Source organism: Phoxinus phoxinus (assembly GCF_949152265.1).
Source record: "Phoxinus phoxinus genome assembly, chromosome: 7".
Taxonomy (NCBI): Eukaryota; Metazoa; Chordata; class Actinopteri; order Cypriniformes; family Leuciscidae; genus Phoxinus; species Phoxinus phoxinus.
In genome coordinates, this window is record NC_136882.1 from 24,781,992 (window position 1) to 24,803,657 (window position 21,666).

The 21,666-nt window shown below is 37.4% G+C and overlaps 1 protein-coding gene across 5 annotated transcripts in view; it reads right to left on the reverse strand.

Moving 5' to 3' along the window:
* Positions 1-1,056: 1,056 nt before the first annotated feature.
* Positions 1,057-21,666, reverse strand: part of epb41l5 (erythrocyte membrane protein band 4.1 like 5) — a 33,466-nt gene continuing 12,856 nt past the window's right edge. The window contains exons 11-27 of one of the 5 annotated variants that reach the window (XM_079619547.1): positions 21,333-21,423; positions 19,731-19,900; positions 18,767-18,873; positions 18,375-18,393; positions 16,773-16,812; positions 15,990-16,114; positions 10,742-10,887; positions 9,728-9,819; positions 9,245-9,373; positions 8,473-8,537; positions 8,102-8,224; positions 5,942-6,023; positions 4,892-4,969; positions 4,675-4,734; positions 4,083-4,207; positions 2,578-2,647; positions 2,405-2,541 (exon numbers count right to left, since the gene is read on the reverse strand). In XM_079619547.1, the coding sequence (XP_079475673.1) occupies positions 2,581-2,647; positions 4,083-4,207; positions 4,675-4,734; positions 4,892-4,969; positions 5,942-6,023; positions 8,102-8,224; positions 8,473-8,537; positions 9,245-9,373; positions 9,728-9,819; positions 10,742-10,887; positions 15,990-16,114; positions 16,773-16,812; positions 18,375-18,393; positions 18,767-18,873; positions 19,731-19,900; positions 21,333-21,423 (1,519 nt within the window). In that variant the 3' untranslated portion in view covers positions 2,405-2,541; positions 2,578-2,580. Of the gene's footprint in view, positions 2,648-4,082; positions 4,208-4,674; positions 4,735-4,891; positions 4,970-5,941; positions 6,024-8,101; positions 8,225-8,472; positions 8,538-9,244; positions 9,374-9,727; positions 9,820-10,741; positions 10,888-15,989; positions 16,115-16,772; positions 16,813-18,374; positions 18,394-18,747; positions 18,874-19,730; positions 19,901-21,332; positions 21,424-21,666 lie in introns of all 5 variants that reach the window. The other 4 variants (XM_079619546.1, XM_079619545.1, XM_079619548.1 and 1 more) reach the window with 4 other exon arrangements.

Sequence of the window (21,666 nt, forward strand, 5' to 3'; positions counted from 1 at the left end):
ACAATCTGCCGGTCACATGGGGAAAAATGAAGGAAACCATTTAGCGAATAGGCTATTTGGCCAAAGGGAATCAGGCTCATTTTCAATTTACAGCACAAATACACATATTGTTGTAATATATAGTAAAAAAAACAGAGAGAGATTTTCCAAAGCAAAGAATGAGATAAACTTGCATCGAAACCAAAGATGGAATGGCGCAAATAATTCATAATTTAGAAGAGCAGTCCCAAGATTTTGATCCATCAAAATGTAAATTAGGGGGATTTGCAAAAACAATTAGTTCTGCTAAAGATAACAATTAAGAGGCTATTCTTTGTGTTGTATTGTACAGAAACATTAATAAAAATGGCCAATTAGATTGTTTTCCTCCTGTAGGCCTAACATTTATGTCCAAAATGTATTAGCTTTGTACAAGTTTGTACAGGGTTTTAAGTTGATTTAAGTTGTTGTCGACTATAAATAAGTGCACACTGCTTTGATTTCATGTGACATTTATACTAAATGTTAACATGATTTATTAATAATAATGTTGTAAGATTGCCCTCTATTTCAATGTTATCATTTTGAGCAACTGAGCACTTTGCGACTCTGTAGTTTCAAATTATGACCAAGAATCTTCATACTTTCATCTTTCTGTTGTTGGAGTTATCTAATGAGTAAAAGAAATGTGCCGTAAACTGTTTGGTTAGGGGCATGAGTTTTAAGCTGTAACCTGCATTTGTTTCGGATGCTGTCATTTCTTAAATACATAAAACAGTTTTCAAACAAATGTCCTTAAATATGAGGCTTTCAGAGCTTGCACTGACGCTAGATGACTCAAATCAGAGTATCACTCATGTAGCTGGCGAAGAGCTCCGACTCCTCCTGCTGGCCTGCTAGAGACTTCAGCCCAACTGAACAGTATTGCCCATCAAGTGTGTATGATGCCTAAAAGAAGCCTTATCATTTTGCCCGCAAATACTGGATAAATATCAGCAACATGAGATGAAATAAATAAATACAAAATGATTGTCTAATGCTTTTAAGCAAGGAATCCAAACATCCCAATGTATTCTAGGAAATCATGGTTGGAAAGCAACTGTCCACACTGCATTCACACAAAAGCACTGGTCAATAACACCGGTAAAATGCTTTTACTTTTTACTTTCTCACATCATACAAAAATTTGACAAGGGTTACAGTCAAGTGTATTTATATAAACAGATCATTGCTGTGACATATACAGATCATTAATATATGTAAATAAGCCTACAGTGTGAGACTTAGAGAACAGAAGTAATTAGCACATCAATGGAATCAATCCAGCTACAACTGCCTTCTGTGATCGAGCACTTCCACTAAAGCAGGGAGTACAAAGCAAATCAGAAGATGTAGACCATATAAACAAGCTTTGAGAAGTCAGACTTATTCACAAGAATTGATTGTATAACAAGTTGATATTTGAGCCAGTGATTACAGATCCAGTGATTATACCAATGATGTACTTTTCAGTGTGCTGAAAAATAGCAGCAAAAAGCTTGTGGAATAATGGAGGAAGAAGGGTCCGTGAAAGGCCTCTCATTTCGTGGTAACTGCTGGCACAGACTGCATGTGGTCATTTCCCCCCCAGTATATCACAATTAAAAATATTTTAATTTGTTTACATTATCCAAGTCTTCCACAGTTGTGACACTGTAAGAGCCAGTGGCTGACAGAGGTCTCAGTGGCTCCTGTCTCTCATCACATCTAATACAGCATTTATAAATCACAGTGAAGCACACTTAAAACTACACAGTGAAATACGTCAACTAAATACAGTAGATGACAAACTACATTGCAATACGTTATGTTGTAATATGTTCATGTACATTTAAAATCTTATATGAACTATTAAAATAAGGCAGGTCATAACTACAATGTTCGGATAAAAACAGCATTGATAAAAGGTTCAAACAGCAAATCTTGGCTCAATGACTGCATGTTGCCCAATGCTACACAATAGTGCTCTAACAATCTTCCAGTTTAGAGTACAGTACTTAAAAGCGTAAAAATGAGTGCAGCTACTTCTCGTAAGAACACAAAGCAGAGCAAAAGAAAGGCAAAGATACAAAATATATTTTCTGTAGGAAGAACTACTCCAGTTCTAAAAAAAATTAAAATAATAGTCAGTGGGGCATTGTGATCCAAGCGCATTCACAAGCTCTTTCGCATCCATCCAATCAGAGAAGGTCTCAACAGGAAGTGGTGGATCAAACGTTCTACGTCAAACATCCAATCACAACAGGACCGGGTCTTATATGTGCTGCTGCTACAACAAAGGGCTGTACAGAGGTATAAAAGTTATAAAAGGAATGGTGCTCTCCAAACACTGGACTGCTAACCCTTTGTGCAACTGAGTTGAATTGTGATCAGCACTGAGATCTGGGCTTGTGGATGCCTTCAGTACAAAGCCAGCATTCTTGAAGATGGAATTGCAACACCGTGCATGGCCAGAGTCCAGCCGTCTGTGCCTGCACTGGAATGTGTTTGACTGGAATCTAGTAAAGGACAACTTGTGATGGTCCAGTGACAGATGTTGGGCATGTGCTCAATGCGTCGCTCTCAGAGTTCAGTGGTCAGCAGACCTTTGGGCTTGTGGCTGTCGTCCTTGGCTGGGTGAGCCACAATACTGTCAAAGATCAGCAATTGGCAGGTTAAGAACATACTTCAAACTCTAAAGAATTCAATTAGATTTTTTTTAGTTAAAGCAATTTTTGATGCACTAAAACATTTACAATGTATATGCTGCATGCAAAAGCACTCTACTGTTCAAAAGTTTGGGTTCTGTATGATTTTTAAAATTATTATTAAAGAAATGAACACTTATATTCAAGCAAGGAAGCATTACATTGATCAAAAGTTACAGTAAGGACTTATAATGTTACAGAATATTTCTATTCCAAATAAATGCTGTTCATTTTAAATCATTAAAAATCCTGAAAATATTAAGTGGCACAAATGTTTTCAACATTAATAATAATTAGAAATGTTTCGTGAGCAACAAATCGGCATTAGGCCCTGTTTACACCTGGTATTAAGATTAGTTGATCAGATCACAAGTGGACGATGCTACAGGTGTTAACCGGGTCTAAAACATTGAGCTTGTCCACTTTCGACCACTTCCAGAGGTAGTCGAAAACGCATTCGACCGGATTGTTTTCTTAGTGTAGACGCTCATCTGGTCGAATATATTCCAACAACCACGAAGACCGCCTACTGACCTAATGCGTAAACATTATGGGAAGCGCACTAGCCAGACGGGATTTAAACTTTATCTGAGACCCAAGTTTGGTTTGAAGACGAAAAACGTACAAAGCACAATGTTCTCTCACCATTCCTGATTTCTAACACATACTGGCACGCACCACATTTGTCTTGGTCTTGCGGCTATCAGAGCAGAAACGAAAGCTGCAGCTCTCCGTATGTTTTTCCGTCATCTCCTTTCACGTTAATATGTACAACGCACAAGCTTATTTTGTGCATTAGATCGAAAGACCAGAGAAAACGCATTTACCCGCTCAGACACTCCCCTCAAAGAAATCTGGACAGAAGTGGTTGAAAGTGGACAAAAGAGACAGATTAAAACACCAGGTGTAAACGGAGATGTTTCCCTCGACTACTTCTGATCCGATCTACCAAAACACATCTTAATACCTGGTGTAAACAGGGCCTTAAAATGATTTCTAAAGGATTATGTGACACTAAAGACTAGTAATGATGCTGAAAAGTCAGCTTTGCCATCATGGTAATACATTTACATTTTAAAATGTTCAAATAGAAAAGTTATTTTAAGTTGTAATACATATCACATAAATGCAACCTTGGTGAGCAAAAGAGATAACTAAAAATTGACCAACCCCAAACTTTCGAACAGTAGTGTATTTAACGGAATACACAACTTAAGTGGAAAAAGCACTCCCACATAATGGTGTAAATACAGCATGACTGCCCTTGGTTTTATCGTCCACCAAGTTGAAAGTGGCGAATCTGATTGCTTCAGAAAGTAAAAGGACAACTGTCCTCAACAGAGCAGAGAAAGGTAATGAAGCAGGGATTAAACAAACCTGGTGGCAATCACATTGTGAGTGTGAGAGAGATGGGGGAGTGGGGAAATAGCAGCCCCCTCGGGATGTTGAGATGACATCTCTGCTGTACAGTCAAGGAGGCCGTTAGTAAAGGTGCCAGACAGCTAGACGAGAGAGAGGTAGCGGGGGGACAGTCAGTCACTAAATTAACTACTAGAGACGTGAGAAGTGAGGATAATGAAACTGCACACTCCACTGAACGCGTGTCATCTGAGTCAACATCATCAGGTGAAATATGAAAGCTTTTACTAAATTTATAAATCTACAGAGTGCAAAAACAGAACTGCAGAGAAATAGGAAGAGACATCCATGCACAAGTTTGTAGATAAAGTTCCTGCTCTTCTACAATAATGCATGGATAAGAGTCCTTACCGGCGGGGAAAGGGACAGCTTAAACTGATTTCTGCATGTACTGTTAAGGCTTACCAAATGTATCATATTCTGAGCATTCATCAATTTCAATTTCATTCATCTAATATCTTCTAGTCAGAATTATTCAAAATGACACTAAACTTTTAGATAAAAGCTTTCAAATAAAAGAAACTGTTATAGATTTTAGCACTGAACTCACTGTAGGTGCTGAAGCTGGAATGATCCACCGAGGAGTGATTGTGGGTTTGGGGGCTGGAACCTGTCAATTCAAATGTTTCCATAAAATATTAATACTTTAGCAAGGTGGAAAAATCTATAACAGGCATTATTGCGCCATACAGTCAATCATATGGACAAACAGTATACGTTGGCTTACTATAAGCAGCACAAGCTTATTGTTTCAGTGCTGAACTTACTACAGGAATGGGGTCTGTGAAGTCTATCAGGTTATCAGTCAGAGGGGCTGTCAGCGGCTCAGGATCCTGAACATTGACCTGCATTGTAAAAAGTCACATGCTCTAAAGGGAATGCCAACCAAAAGCACATTCAATGTCCCCAGCAGGAAATGCAAATCTAGACATCAAAAAGTTTTACAGATTTTTTGCTTTTTTAACAAATTCAGAAAGGGAGAGATTGATAGTAATATTCAATATTCAATAGAACAAGAGTAAACAAATGAGTAAATGGGAAATATAGCATTGCTAGGTGATTTCTTTGTGGCACCGTCCAGTTTTCACATTTTTTTTGCTAAATGCCTGAAGTCTGTGGTTAACACAAGCTCAAGATATTTTCACATTTTAATCTGCAACATAACATGCATCAGTAATACGAACCACTCGTGAGTTTTTTTCTGATAGATTTGACATGAAATAGAAAGACAGAGGCTGTCAGTGACATTAAACGTCATCACACTGAGCAGAAAAACTCTTCTACTCACTAGTCTGCTTTTACAGCCTTGTTGTGTTTATACTCACAATCCTGCAAATTATTCTAACTCAAACTTTCCAAATTGTAGATTTTAAACAAAGAGTTGACAAAAGCTGGTGACAGTTGAAGTAGTGCGACCATGGCGGAGTTTGTTTATAACCCAACTTTTGCTTTTACACATCTGGCGATTTTATCTAGGCTTCAAAATTCATAAAGGTTGTGATGATTTGTGAAGATTATCATTTGTGTAAGTATCATAAACTTTTGTTGGTTACAGAGCTTATTTTCTCCAATAATCCAAAAGCCAATCCTATTGGGGTTTTTTGTCGAGGGAACCAGGGTTTTTTGAATTTCCGGGCAAGCCTACAATATGTAATCCTTGCAGCACTATATTGATATGCCTGCTGAAATGTAATTTCCCTGTAAAGGAGAGCACGTGTCAGCAGGGAGTGAGTAAATGATGGTGTATGTTGAAAGCTGCTGGGGACTCTCATTACAGCGTGCCAGCAGCTGGAATGACATTAAGCCACTTTTGTTACCTTGGGTGACTGGGTTTCATTCAGTGGGTCTGATGACAGAGGCGGCACAGAAGAAATGAAGTCGTCTGCGTTCTCTTCCAGGCTAAGGACAGACAATGAAAAGATAGTGCATTTGTTTATGAAAGTGCCCAATGGTTTGTATTTGTGAGAGAATCTTGAAGATGCCATGTATGATAAACCAATGGCGTTGTTGATGAAGTTGTTCTTGTTTGTTCGTTTTTATTGTTACAAAAACAGACAAACAAATAAACAAACATTATGACAATAATATTTAGGTCTTTTCATTAGTGATGAAGCATGTCTGAGAAGAGCTCTGGACACAAAACCTTACCATCACTGGTAAAGAGCACAAAAGACATGGAAAACCTTTGAGCTTTTCAAAGCACTTTCCAAGCTATTCATTAGTGTTCATTCAAAAGACATTCAGGATATCACAATGTTCACCCTTGAATGAAACCTATGAACACCTCTTATGAAGTGTTTGAGGAAATGACTCGGGTCATTTGTGATTACTGATGATTATGGGTTTGTGTGTGTGCACATTTGGATGGCTTCCCACCAGAGCAGAGCAGCCTTGACAAAAGTGGGTCACATTGTAAAGGTACAAATTATATACGCATTTGGCAGACGATTTTGCCAGTATGCGTGTTCCCCAGGAATCAAACCCATAATTTGGGTGTCTACGAATTGAGCATCTGATGTGGGCATCACTAGTAAATTATAATTTCATCTCTTGATCCTTTCCATAAAAACTGTTTTTCATATGGTATATAATTTCAACAATTAGTCACATTTGATTGATTTGATATTTGATTCTACGGACATTCAATTGTAAAAAATTATTGTACAGTGATGTTCAACAGAGAAAAAAATCTTCCACATTAAGACACTCATTTTACATATCTTTCTTTTATCATGTGACTATCAGAGCATATCAACAGCTGCCACTAGATGGCAACAGCAAGCTACATTAAGGATATGTTTATGCTAGATTAAGGAAAGTTCTGGGTTCACTACAAGGTAGGGTCTTTGGACATATGTAAAATGCTGTCAATTAGTTTATTTTCTAAGTTGTATTTTATTGTACAACTTAGATCAAATCAGTTATTGTACAGTTGTCTTCTTTTTTTACAAACTGTACGTACTATAACTGTTTTCATTAAATAACATTTTCTTTCCAATTGAAAGTATTTTACAGATGATGTCCATTTTTCTGTACAAACAGACAGCATCTCAAAGATAAATAATTTATATTAAACATTTAATAAAAAAAAAACTGCAGCATTTCAGTCTAGTTTTTAGGACGCAGGATCACAATTTATTTATTTTTAATTTAAAAAAACGTACACGTACCACCTTACATACATTCTTGCCAGTTCTTGTTAACATACACTACTTTCAAAAGTTAGGGGTTGGTAAGATTATTAAATATCTTTGAAATGAGTATCTTATGCTCACTAAGGATGCATTTATTTGATCAAAAATACAATAAACAGTAATACTGTAAGATGTTCAAATAGATATTTAATATTTCAAAGTGTAATTTATTCCTGTGATGCAAAGCTGAATTTTCAGCATCATTAATCCAGTCTTAGTGTCGGATTAAATCATTCTAATATGCTGATTTGGTGCTCAAGAAACATTTCTTATTATCAGTGTTGAAAACAGCTGTGCTTAATATTTTTGTGATTCTTTGATTAATAGGAAGTTCAAAAGCATTTATTTTAAATAAATAAAAATTGTAACAACATCATATATATTTACTGACTGTCACTTTTGGTAAATTTTATGCATCCTTGAATAAAAGTATTGATTTCTTAAATAAATAAAAAAGTAAGAAAGAAAAAAATAAATAAAACTTGCTGACTCCTCTCCAACCTTTGAATGGTAGTGTATTATCATATACAGAAGAAATAAAACAAGCCCTGGCTTGCTGATGGGAGGACCAGGTGGCCCCTTTAATCTGGGTGAGCCCCAGTTTCTGACTGCCTGCTTGTGCTCCACTGTCCCAGGAGAATTACAGGCCCACAGGCTCACTAACATTTGGCCCTACTATGTCATAATCCACACACTCAAACAACAAAGCAATGCTTCTTTGTAGTACAATCTTCTCACTGTACTTGGACTAGGTTTTGTGTGCTCAATGTGCAGTGGTCTCACCTGCTAGTAGAGCAGGGCAGCAGGCCGGGCTGTTTGAACAGGTCCCAGGACTCCTGCCGCTCCGCTCTCCCACTCATTGGCAGAGAGGTTGTGCTTCCCATACGCCCCCCACGACACGTCAGTCTGACAAAGAGACAGACATCCACATCTTATCATTTAAAACTTTTTTTTGTTGTAACAATCATGAAACAATTTTAATGTTTGTGTCCATGTTATCTGTCTGACCTTGAATTTCAGCTGCTACATTGTCATTTATAATTGTAGTGCATATAAAGTAAATAATTCACCCCAAAACAGTTTAGCTATAAAAGGCATTCTACACCTTTAGCACAGATGCACAACAGCGTTCTCTCCTCCGAAACACAACATACCTGGCTGCTGCCTCCTGTAGGTTACAGTTCTTGTCTGGAGTCAATCCAAGCTCATCTCTAGAATCCTGAACAAAGAGATTTTTGAACATTTTCAAACATATACATGCAACAGTATACCTGACATTAACATACAGTGGCTTGCAAAATTATTAATTTTGTTATGTTGCTGCCTTATGTTAAACTATTTTACTTTTTTTTTTCTTTACACCATACACCATAATGTCATTAAACGGAAACCGAAACAAAACATAAAGGCAAAAAAAACAGATCTGTGACAACTTTGAAAATGTATTCTAAAAGGAAACACTGAAAGAGCAACTCAGTACTTAGTTAAAGCACCTTTACAGTCTCAACTCTTTTTAGGTATGATGGGACAAGCTTTGCACATCTGCATTTGGCAATTTTCTGCCAATCTTCTCCTCAGATCCTCTCAAGCTCTGTCAGGTTGACTGGGGACTGTCAGTGGACAGACATTTTCAGGTTTCAGGTATGGAGTGTAGATTAATGTTAAAATAGTAATTTAAAGTAGTTTAACATAAGGCAGCAACATAACAAAATGTGAGAAAAATTAAGGGGTTTGAATACTTCCGCAAGCCACTGTATCTAGTGTCATGCTGGCATTGTAACAGTGTATGCAGTCATAAAATCAAAGACCCCCCTCACACCCCCTTGAGGAAGACGAACAGCCAACTTTCCTAGAATAGGCTAATATATTAATACTACGCATGTAAAGTTGTAAACACTAATACTGCCTATGAGAGTGTTTGAATACCTTGAGTGCTGCCTCTGCTTGAGCTTTCAGGATGTTGCTCTTGAGTTCATCAGGAGGTTTGAGCTGGTTCAGGACAGGACTGTTGCCCACACTATTTAAACTTTTCTCTGTCAGTTTCACCACGTCCTCCTGCACACAAATCAAAGATTGAATTGTGTGATGATGAATTTATATCAACTTTGTATTTGTGTTCTGTTAATTGCTTAAATATATAGAAGGGTGAAATAAATATCAGGTTGAAAAGACATTACTTAGCACTGAGCTGGAAACAATATAGATATCATTGACTGCAGTAATAACATGAGAAATCATCTTCCCCATTCATAATGTAAAATACATCCTAAGGTTAGAGTGGCATAGTGGCCAACACAGTGTCTACTCCTTGTATTTAAAGTCTGTCAAGCTTTAATCAGATGCTGTGAAGTCATTTACAAAACGCTTTGTTATCAGTGTGTGTGGGGGCTTCTGGATGGCTGAACCAACCTGGTTGTTCATGTTGAGGTTGATGTTGGTTCTGGCTAGAGCAGACACTGGACTGTTTTCGATCTCTAGTTGCTTGAGCCGAGCTGCAGCCTCTGTGAATGAGAACAGAATGATACAGTAAGCATCACTAAACAATGAGGCGCCAGATAGATGTAAACACATCTGCATGTGTGGGGATTAAAACATGTTCACTCTTGGGTTAATCGGTTCACAGAATGGAAAGGCAGAGCGTGACATCACCATAACTGTACAGAATTGTAAATTCAGGCCTGTTGAAATACATTTAAAACCAAGTAAAATATAATGCAAGTAGTACTTTGTTTTATAAAGCCTTTAGATTTTAAAAATGATCTTTTCTAAATATTTGATATAAAATGTAGACCATATACCCATTATACACTGCAGTTAATTTATTTGATCAAAATACAGTAAAAAAATAATAATAAAATACTGCTACAATTTTAAATGACTGTTTTATTTATTCCTGTGATACAGAGCATGAATTTTCAGCATCATTACTCTAGTCTTCAGTGTCACATGATCATTCAGAAATCATTATAATATGCTGATTTGGTGCTCAAGAAACATCTCTTATTATTATCAACATTGAAAACAGTTGTGCTTAATATTTTAAAGGAAATCATTAAAAAAAAAATCTCAGGAGTCATTGACAAATAGGTAGTTAAAAGCAGCTTTTGTAACAATGTTAAGTCTTTATTGTCACCTTTGATCTGTTTAATTTATGCATGCAGGATAAAAGAATATTAATTTATTTAAATTGGCCTATCCTGGAAGCAGACAATACCAGTGTTTACTTTTCACCCAGTTCAAACTATAAACTCTTTTTCCTTTTCTAGCACCAAACATGTCTAACGTACATTATAAAATTGTTAGGTTGCGTGATTTTTCTTTTGAAGCATTTAAAATGGTCTATTTTATTTTACATTTGGACAAAACATTGTCCAACATTTCTCTGTTAGTGCATCCTGCTGTATCTGTGACGTGTTAACTGACCAGCAAGAGAGAGGGTCTCCTCAGTGACACTGCTGGCTGTGGTATGAGAAGCACTTGGTCCCACTTCTTCTGCTGTCACCGTGGAAACAGTGGCCAGAAGAACCTCATCTACACATGTCTCCAAGAGGTCAGTCACCAAGGGCATGCTGTGAAGGATGAAAGGGTTAATTACCATTGGTCAGTTATAGGATGTAACCCTGCTGCTCGTTCATTCATAGTCCACATCGATAGATATGACAAATGTGACTCACCTGGACAAAAATCCTTGAAGCTGGGCCAACCTCAAATAACAGCTACGTAGACAATAGCACAGTATCACATCCCAAATATGTGATAGTCAAAATTTAAAAAAGAAAACAAATTACACTGAAAGATAGTGTACTCAAAACTAGATGGGTGTTAGGCTTGGGTGATATAGATTTACATGTACCAGTATATGAAATGTATTGCACAGCTCTAAGGGTATAATCAAACCTTTATAATCAAATTTGAGCAGACACTCATTACTGAGGAAACTCACACAAAAGAAACCGCACCGTTATCTAACAGAGTCATATGCCAACGGACCACACACATTCCTCTAGATCTAGATTAAAAGACCACACACACACACGCAATGTCTGTAATGAAAAAGTAATGTATTCTGGAAAGGAAGCTTAATTTTGGACACACACATTCCTTGCCACACTGACTAAACCCAACACACTTTGCACTATACAGTAGGGATGTCCAGATCCGATCACGTGATCGGAAATCGGGCCCGATCACGTGGTTTCAGACTCGATCGGAACCGGACGTTACTTCCCGATCAGGACTCGGATATACATGTATATATTCTCATTATTTTTTAACCCTATAGTTATGCGGTAGCACAGAGTTAAGAGCCTTTTGACTCCACACAGAAACAGCAACGCGTGCGTCATGACATCACTTTGTTGACATCACCAAAAGTGAAGAATTTATGTTATTTATTACTTGATTGTTCAAGCTACCTCACAGAAGTGCTCTGTTTGTTAACTAGTTGTTGAATGTTAAAATAAGGTGAATTAAATAAAAAATAAGGAACATCCTGGATCTATTTTTTTGTTCTTCTTTAATATTTTTATGTATTATATAAGTATCGGATCGGATCGGGACTCGGGACTCGGTAGATACTCAAAATCAAATGACTGACTCGAGGGCAAAAAAACCTGATCGGGACATCCCTACTATACAGTATTCAGTGCCTGTACGGACAAAGTAATTAGCACTTCATTAAAAAAAAAAAAAAAGGACAACTTCCAGCTGGAGGCATGACCATGCCTGTCCTTTACAGAAATGTAACATCACATGAGTTCTAACACAAAACATTAATATCCCACAGACCTAAAGAGAAACTGAAACAAACAATGTGGAATTGCTTTGTTCGTTAGTTTTAATCATATGTCTTACAGCCATGTAAGATACAGCTGTCCTTTGGTTATAATTGTACTGTAGACAGTCTACAAACCATGTATATTGCACTTTCACGTTGTCAACTGGTTAAAATGTATAATCACCCCAAAAAGAACTTACGGCAAAGTTCAATAATCAGATAATTCTAATTACAGAGATATACTGAAATAAAACATATAATATTAGTGGCACTTTCCACAAATAGGGTAAAAGTAGGTTTCCCTATTCCCTAAAGGCACAAAACTTATGGAAATATTTTTTCCATAAAATTAAAATAAACAGGTCCCAATTCAGGCAGCACTGTTACCCACTTTGTGTGTATTTTTTTGTTGTTTTTTTACAATGTTTACATTTAATCAAAAACTAATAGGGTTTCAAAAATGGCAAACCTCAAATAAATACAACCTCTTGAGGTAACCAAATAATTTTCTGAGTTTAGCATATAATTTCAGTGAAATTTTAATGCTCTATTTTGTATCCAATTTGTGAAAAGCACCTAATAACTTTGTCTTAAATGTACAGTAGGTCTAAACAATCAGGTAAAACTGTAAGTATGTTGATCAAGGTATAACATATGTCAAATAAATAGCTAAAATAAATGTCAACAAGACATTTCCTGTGTGACAAAGGTGGTTGAATAATGACCAAGTCATTGTCATTGCAAGCACAGCCACAGTAAGGATGAAGGTTATCTTATCAATCCGGCTGGTTTCAGTCTAAGAGGGGAAGGGCATAGAACGCTTTCTGTGGTTAAAATAATTGGAAGACTTTAGTCCAGGTAGTTTCGCTTGATCTCAGTCAGAGAAAATGCCTTTCATCCTGGCGTTCCCTGGCGCTCAGTTTGTATCCGAGGAATGCGGGGGTGGAGGAGCTGTGACAGCGTCCGTGTCTGAGAGGAGGAGCAGGGAGTTGCCTGGCGGTCACGCTGGAGTCAGTGCTGGGATTGAATGGGGGGGGGGGGGGGGAGTGAAGCCTGGATGGGTCAGTGGAGGAGGGGGGAGTGTTAGCATGAGGGGACAGGAATACTGTAGAAATCAGGGTAGGCAACATAAAGAGAGAAATAAAACCAAGACATAAAACAAGAGGTAAAAAGTGGAAGGAGTTAAGGCAGAGGATTATATACAGAACATATATTAAGATCTATATAGTTTATATATGACTGCACTAGTATGAATGCACTATTAGAGGAGGTATTTCCTGTAATGTTATTTCACTCTTTCAAGCTGCATCAGCACACAACGTGTTCTACTAATTTAATGTAGTTTAATATCATGCATCAAACATATCCCAATCATAACCTGATGCAATGACATTTGTATATGCCAATTTCTGGAAATATATATCTCTTCATGCTTTAAATCCATTCTTAAATAATGGGTATTGTCAAGCACTGAACTACTACCTTTTGCACATTTGAATAATAACTAGACTATGTAGTAGACTTCTCAGTAACTAACTGCCTAAGAGCATAGATAAAGCAGAAAAAGAGATTAAATCCAGACTACAAAAACAAATCCAAGATAATATATAATATAATATAAGTTTTATATGATTTTATCTGGCAAAAAAGGGCACCAGTTAATTGCATCTTTAGAGTGCATGCAAATGTTTCCTGATTCATATATCTCCTGCCATTGTTGCATTCAACAATGAACATCTGAGATGTCCGATTTGCAAATAATGTTCCTTTTAATGAATTAGTGTCTCAATCCCCAAAGTGCGTCTCAAAACTCCCTAGCATTCTAGGTTACGAACCAGTATATCGTGTACACGAATTGGGCACTGGAAAGGAAAGTAATGACCCTGGCTTACTAAACATTGGGACTATTTCCAACAACATGACAACATCCTCATTGTACAACATCGCTACTGGTATTTATGAACAACAGCAGAACACATACCTTGATTATATTATATATATATATATTTTTTTTTAATCTAAAGTACATTATTATAAATACCTTGTTTGTTCATTACGTGCAACATTTCAGACGTAAATTTATTATAATTGTTGGCTAGATTATGTTCATTACCTGTCTAACAATGTATGTTTATGCTGACGTATAATTAAATAATGGTTTGTATTTTTTTAAAAATCTATTGCGTGTCGTTATGTGTAGTGAGTTGGCTCACGTGATTTGATTCGCGCTTTAGAACTTTCGTTGAGGGAACATAGTGAGCATTGATGCTTCCTGGTTTTCACGGTACATTGTGGGACTTTTTAGGGAGCGAACGTTTTAGTACACTGGAATGATTTTACGATTGAGACAGCCTTTAAAATGACCGACTCCCTGTTCAGTGCCCTGACTACCGAACTAGGGAGCTGATTAAGACGCAACATTAGTTGAACAGATTCACAAATCAATCTTCAAACTACTGAGCAAAATATCAGATTGAATCCATCTCACTCATTCGGTAAAACTGACTCATTATTTGAGGAATTTTTCATAGCGTACTATTCAAGAATTAATCATTGTGATAAGAAGCAAAATGTATATTTTTACTGTTATTAAGACTAGTTAATTAATATTAATTTGAATAAAATAATTGTTACTAGTATTAACACTACAATATTATTATCTTTTTTTAATATTAAAATATTAAATATAACTATTGCATGGAAAGATGTAGCAATGTAAATGATCAATGGGAAAACAAGGTCATGGGGAAGCAGATGGTAAGACAGATGTAAGGGGACAATAAAAAAGGGCTGGATTACTTCAAAACATACTTGAGTGGACAAAATCGTAGACAAGAAAGCATTTTTAGTCTGTTTACTAGGTTAGGCAGAAGGGGGCTTTGTTTGGTTAGTGAGGAGCATTAATAGGACTAAAGCATCAATTTAGATAGGAAGAACAGAAGTGAGAAATTGTCATCAGAAAGGAGTGGAGAAGGGATATCCACTTGTCTGTGTTGATTCCACCTTTGAATTAGTTTCAGGTTTGATGAAGGAGAGGACAGGACAGTCACAAAGCCAAAAACAGAGAGCCCACTGCTTCATCTGGCAGTTACAACACACCATTCTATTGGTCCAGCTGAGATAACAGGTACCCTACTGATTAGGTTGGTTGGTTTGGACTATAATCAAGCAAAAGCAGAACTGATGTTGATACTGATTTTCCCAGCCCGAGAAAAAAAACTATTGATACAAAGCCAATCACAAGAAATCCCTCAGAAATGCACTGATTGGTTGTAGAGAGTCTATGAAGGGTTGAAAACAGGAGTGTACATACCTTGCCTTATGAAAAGGCCACTGGGGTTTCAGAACATCAGACTACAACAAAGTTTAGAAGAAAAAAACTAGAACATTAAGGAACGAGGATAACATTTTCATAAGACAGGACAACATATCCAACACTCACAAAATAATCCCACTTTCGGATTTAATTTCTTTTCAATATTTCAAGTTTAAGGCAAAGCTCTGCACAGCACAATAACCACAACGACAGCCTCAGGAGATAGAGCAAGACGAGGGGGAAAGTAAGAGAGAAAGACAGGACTTTAACGTCAAGAGAGAGTTTGTATGTTGTCAGCCCAGCAGGCGTTTTCTCCTGTGCTGAAGCAGCCATCTGCTCAACGTCAAAGCTAAACAGCATGAAGCACCTTCAACACCGGTCACCAGCCAGCACCACAACCTCACACCAGCTCACCAACACACTACCAGCAGGACCAAACAGCCCAAACATATCATTTATACAAGTGTTGCACTCTGCCAAAGTGATGTTAGCTGGCTGTGCGGGGGCCTGAAGTAACAGCAGGGAATCAGATTAACCTGCTTAGAGGTCTTATTGCATTAAAATTGTGAGAAGCTCACCTCCTCTTGTCCGATTGGCTGCCACCGGGGCTTCTGGGGAGGGTTTCGATTTCCATAGAACCTGGTGCAGAGGCTGGGGGACTGACCACAGGCATACCGGACCAGGGAGGCCGTGTTTGGGCGGGCTGAGGAAAGATGCGTGTGGGCTGCATTTAGGTACAAAAACACTCAAAACAAAATAGCCTTGCCAAACCAAACATGTGAATGTATGATAAAAAAAAAAATCAAGATCAAATCAAACTAGTAACTGCAGTATAAACTTGCTGACTCAATTATTGATATAATTAATGGGTCAAGTTTCTTTTAAGGGGCCACATTTATATTTAACATTTATTTATATTGCAGTAACATTTCTTATTATCAAAGTTGTGCTGCTTAATATTTTTGTAAAAACTACGACACTTTCTTCAGGATTCTTTGATGAATAGAAAGTTAAAAAAGAATAGCATTTCTCTGAAACCGAAATCTTTTGTAAATTATTTAATTTTATAGTCAAATTTTTAATGCATGCTTGCTGAATAAAATAAATAATAAAAAAATTCTTACTGACCCCAAAACTTTAAACAGTAATGTATGTTACCATCTTATTTAAAGTGTCCAGATTTATTACATTACTGTGAGATTTCTTTTAGTTTATTCATTTGCAATCATTTTCTTCAAGTTTGGAGTGAAATATGACTTGACATTTCTTTCAATGTAAGTTTGAAACAAACAATAAAAAAATAAACATTGGTAAACATTACAAAAGTATATTTTTGTAAGATAACTGCAAGGATGTACTACCTTTGTTTCTAAGCTTGGGCTCACTCCGTTATTGTGGTTACTGTGGAGAGAGAAAATGTGAGTGAAATATAACCTATGTCAGGATTTATGAGCTACTGTTGACTGACTTCAGTAGGCAGCACAAAGATGGTCCCTTTATAGAGGTGACCAGAAAACATGGCCATGTCAAACCAACACTGGATCAGCATGAGCCAAGACATTCCTGATGTTGTTTCAGCATGTGACCAGGGGCCTCATGTTCCAAACTTTCTGTAGATTTCATCCTAAAAATATGCACAAGTTCCCTTTAGAAAACCCAGTCAGCTAAAGATTGTGCGTACCTGTACATGCATCCCTGTCTCTTTCCCAGGATCAAGAACACAGGAGCTACAGTATCATTGGGCTACTTTCTGCCTGCACACGGAATCAACAGCAGTGGTTGAACAGTATTGTCATCAGACCTTTCCAAACTGGCCAATGGACCGTTCTACCACCGAACTAATCCAACAGTGTCTGCCATAATATCAGTCAAGTTCACATCGATTATTGTTCTCGCGAGAAACATTTTATTCTGCAATTAAGCTTAAAGAGGAATTGTCATGCGCCTAGCACTCCTCGCTGTCATTAAAACATATAGTGTGCCACAGGAACTTTGCCTGGTTGACACCAGACCCTTCTCAGTTGTTCATTCACAGCCCATTTCCAAAGGGGCGTCACCAACGGACGTCGCTCAAATGCCTCTGGGTGCAATTGGATAGACCTGAAACCAATCAGAGCAATCGTCATCGTGTAAAGCCCGTCTCAACGTTTGTGATTGGTGCCTCGATTTGGAAAAATTAGAAATGGGCTTGAATGAGCTCTTGGCCAGACGGACTTGCAGAGTGAATCTCAAATTTGCCAGAAGTTCGTCAGGGTTTTCCCAGGCTAACAGGAACTACAAACATTTCTAAATCGTATTAGTCATAGCAAAGTCTTGAAAAAGTCCCTATAAATCAGCACTACAAAAGTGCTAGCACATGATGTTGTCCACATTTGCATCTTTAACTCTGAATCACAGTCTAAGTAGGGGTACTTAGACTTTCAGCCTGACACGAGGTCTTTGCTGACAGACTAGTAATGCACTTTTCCCCTGGAATAAGAAGGAAGTAAAGTAGTAGTACTTCATATCCTATATTACATTCAAATCATGATAAGAAATTAACTCAAAAGTTAATAGTTCATAAACAGTTACTATACACACATAGTAATGCTACACACTAGTATAGAATCACGATTGAGTCCATAGAAGTGGTGAACAGCTCTGAACAGAGTGTTGGAATGCGTTCAAATGACACAAACTTAGTTACTGATGTTAAAAGTGATGAGAAACGGAAGCGAGCAAAAAGACTACATCGACCAAATGTAAACAGCCCCCTTTCCGTTTCCGGTAGCGCATTTATATTAACGAGCACTCAGTCCTTCAACAGAATTCAATGGGATTTAACAAAATGACGAATAAAAGATGACAGAAACTGTATTTCGCAACACTTTTTGTTTCTGGAACATCAACTAACATCACTAATCATCAATATACAAGAGAAAATTTAAATTCCATTTCACAATTCAGCAATGTAAAATACTTACTCTAAGGATCTGTTAGGACCTGCAGGGAAACAAACAAAAAAGAATTAGCATGGTATTATGCAAGATCACATAAATCTGAAGTCACAACAGAATTGTGTACATGTAGCTGAAACAGTGCTGGGGAAGACTCAACTATTTGAAGGAGCTGCTAAAAAACAAAAGCTGATTACATAACTATTTATAAGAGGCAAAAATTTACAAAAAAATGCTGCACAAGGACATCTAAAAAAAATAACAAATATGACTGGTTCACTGAAATTCATTGGTCTATTACTTGTTGGGACCATTAAATAATTAGTCTTAAACCTGAGAATGCCATGTTACTGAAAAGGTTGGCAGTGTTATTACATTAAGCAGTTTTAATCCCCAACACTGAACAGTTATTTTCTCACCTCTGTTATGCATGGTCCTTCTAGAATAACGGCGACTTGGTCGTCTTTCAAACGAGGCAGATCGTCTAGTTTTGTTGCCCTTAGTTGTCTGATATTCTGTCTTCCCACTTCCCACAAATAAAAGAAATTAACGTCAGTTACACGCATATCTTTAAAACCTTCATGATAAATCCCTGCTGACTCGATAAGACCGCAGACATTTACTTTTATGGGCTTAGAGTAATGAAAGTCTAAAGGCATTGAAAAGAGTAATGCCACTGTTCCTTGGAGGATAAGCAGACCAACCAGCATTAGTAAACAAATGAACAAAAAATGAGACAATCAGACACACACAGGGGAAAATAAAGAACACATTAACATAAAAAAAGGTTAATTCTTGAGCCTGGATAAGTGCGAAAATAAATGCAGGCAAAAAAAAAGCCTGGCCAATAGGAAGCCGAACTGGACAGCGTCAAAGCTCCAGGCTGGCAGCTGGAGATAAGATGCAATTCCATAGTAAGGACACACACACATACACATTTAAAGCAGACCATGCTACGATTTACAACTTAGCAGCAGATACTGTAAAGAGGACCTATGAAAAACAGGAAGTCTTATCTCAATCCAGGCAAAAAGACAAAACATTCAACTGACCACTGGGCATGATTATAATGGGTTTATTAAACTAAATACACATTACCCAAAATACACTACTCTAACATGTGCTTTCAACAAAAGCAAGTAACCAAGTAGTTTAACATATATTTTGGTGGCGCTTGCCCCTGCAAATCTCATTGCTACAATGCTTGTTGTGGGTTAGCACCAAGACATTGCCATGTAGTTGCTTGAGTTCAGTGTGAGTAGTTTTAGTGTGTGACAAGTTTCTAGGTCATTGTTCTATGTCTGTAGAATGTATTTTCCCTGTTTTATTATCTGCCAGACTCTCACAATGGATGAATGATTAATGAAGTGTAGAAAAACTCACCTGTATCTGAAACGTGAGCCCATTCTGATGAACCCTGAGCGGGCTGAGCTTTTCTGGACGGGGCCACGTAGGCGGAAGAAGGCATGGTGCTCTATGGCACACTTCCACAGATGCTTGCAGGCCTTTGGATGGTCCATGCGGAAGACAAACGTGTGCTCTTGCTCTTTCCCCTACGGCAGAATACAAAAATGTAAGCAATATACTATTAATTCAGCCATTGGTTTGACAAAAGCAGCACAGAATGAATGGTTTAATAATGTAGAAGGCATAAACAAATGTTCTCAATATCATTCTCAGCATGTTCTTGAGTTTACATGTAGGCACAACCTTCAGGAAAGGTCATCACTAGATTAGACTTTTGTTACATAATTAACGGAAGCTTATTTGGGCTAGACAGAGTTATCTTTAAGGGTCAACAAAAAGCTCAGTAACCATTTAGCTATTATTTCTGAGTGCTATTAGAGCTGCAATTTAGAGAAAAGAAATGATAAAAAACTGCAGTTGCTCTTTAAAAAAAAAAAGCTCCAGGTTTTCTGTGGTTGTTTGTAAGGCTCTACAATTTAGCACAAAAATGTTCGATTGTATATCAATCCGATTATAAAATACCAAATTGAATTACCATTGTGTTTTTTTAAAAATGTATAAAAATAAAAGCTCACACACACACACACACGCTTAAAGCTTTTGTTGACAACAGCTGGTTTTTATAAGTGCTTTTCATTACAAGTTTGGGAAGATGGCTAGCGCATGTTGCGTTCCCAAACACGTTGTAAGCAGTTTACTCCAAACAAGTGGCTCCAAGACACTGAGAACACTAGATCATAAGCTAAATGTGTGTCAATTAACACAATGCAGGGCTTAACTCTGAAACATGAAGAGCATGCATTTAATAAATTTGCTGGCTTTGAGACTGATAGCAAAGACAAATTTTTTTTTTTTAGAAAATACCAGTTGCTTAATCTACTCTATCGAAGCAAATCAAAGTCTGTCTAAGACTTTTATCAGCAGTTCAACTTCAAAGACCTATGGGACTCAGTATGCAGTAATCAATGACATACACCTCAAGGAGAACTTGTACAATCGCATACAGGACAAAGACTACTAATTGCATCCTATGACAACAGACTTGCAGACTCAAAAACCCTATATTGCAATGCACCAAGCCCCCATCAAAATACATTTTTGTTTGCTGTCTGACACCATCATGTGTCATGACTTCCATTGTTATTGTATATGTTCAAACTTAGAGTGATGGGTAGTTTCCGTTCCCATTCACAGCTCCAGTGCTTTATAAAGTGTGTAGTGCTTCAGATGCCAGGCATGCCTGAAGGGAGTCCGTCGTTTATTAACTCGTGCTGGAGAGATGCCAACAGTCTCAGCAAGAACACGAGCACACACACGTTTGTTTTTGGATGCACGAAGACCCATGTCTCACATTGTGTTATTGCAGATATATGTTATTGCATTTTCAGAAGTGGTCTCAGGAGATTTAAGATGCATGTTAATACCAGCTATACACCAAACTGAGTGCATACTATTTTCAATCACCCCTCACAAGCAGATCATGTGTCAACTGTATGTGTGTGCGAGATGTTTCTTTACCTCTTCTGTCTCCTGCATTACTTGTTCATCATCCTCCACTACCACCAGGGTGAGTCTGCTCTTCTTAAAGTCCAAACGTGTGATCTTGGGCCTGTGCAGACAACCGGTTTGCTTTAGATAAAATGGCCATTGTCACTACATTTCCTGAAGTATGTCAGAACAGTTAGACAGGTCTCCAGACTAACATTTGAGAGCAGTAGCACCGGTGCCACTAAGTTCTACAGATGTTGGCGCCAGCACCTGATTTGGTAACGCTAGGGGAAAATTTATCATAAAGGTAATTTAATCATTAAATTACTATTGTTTTACATTAATAAGTATAGATACTAATATT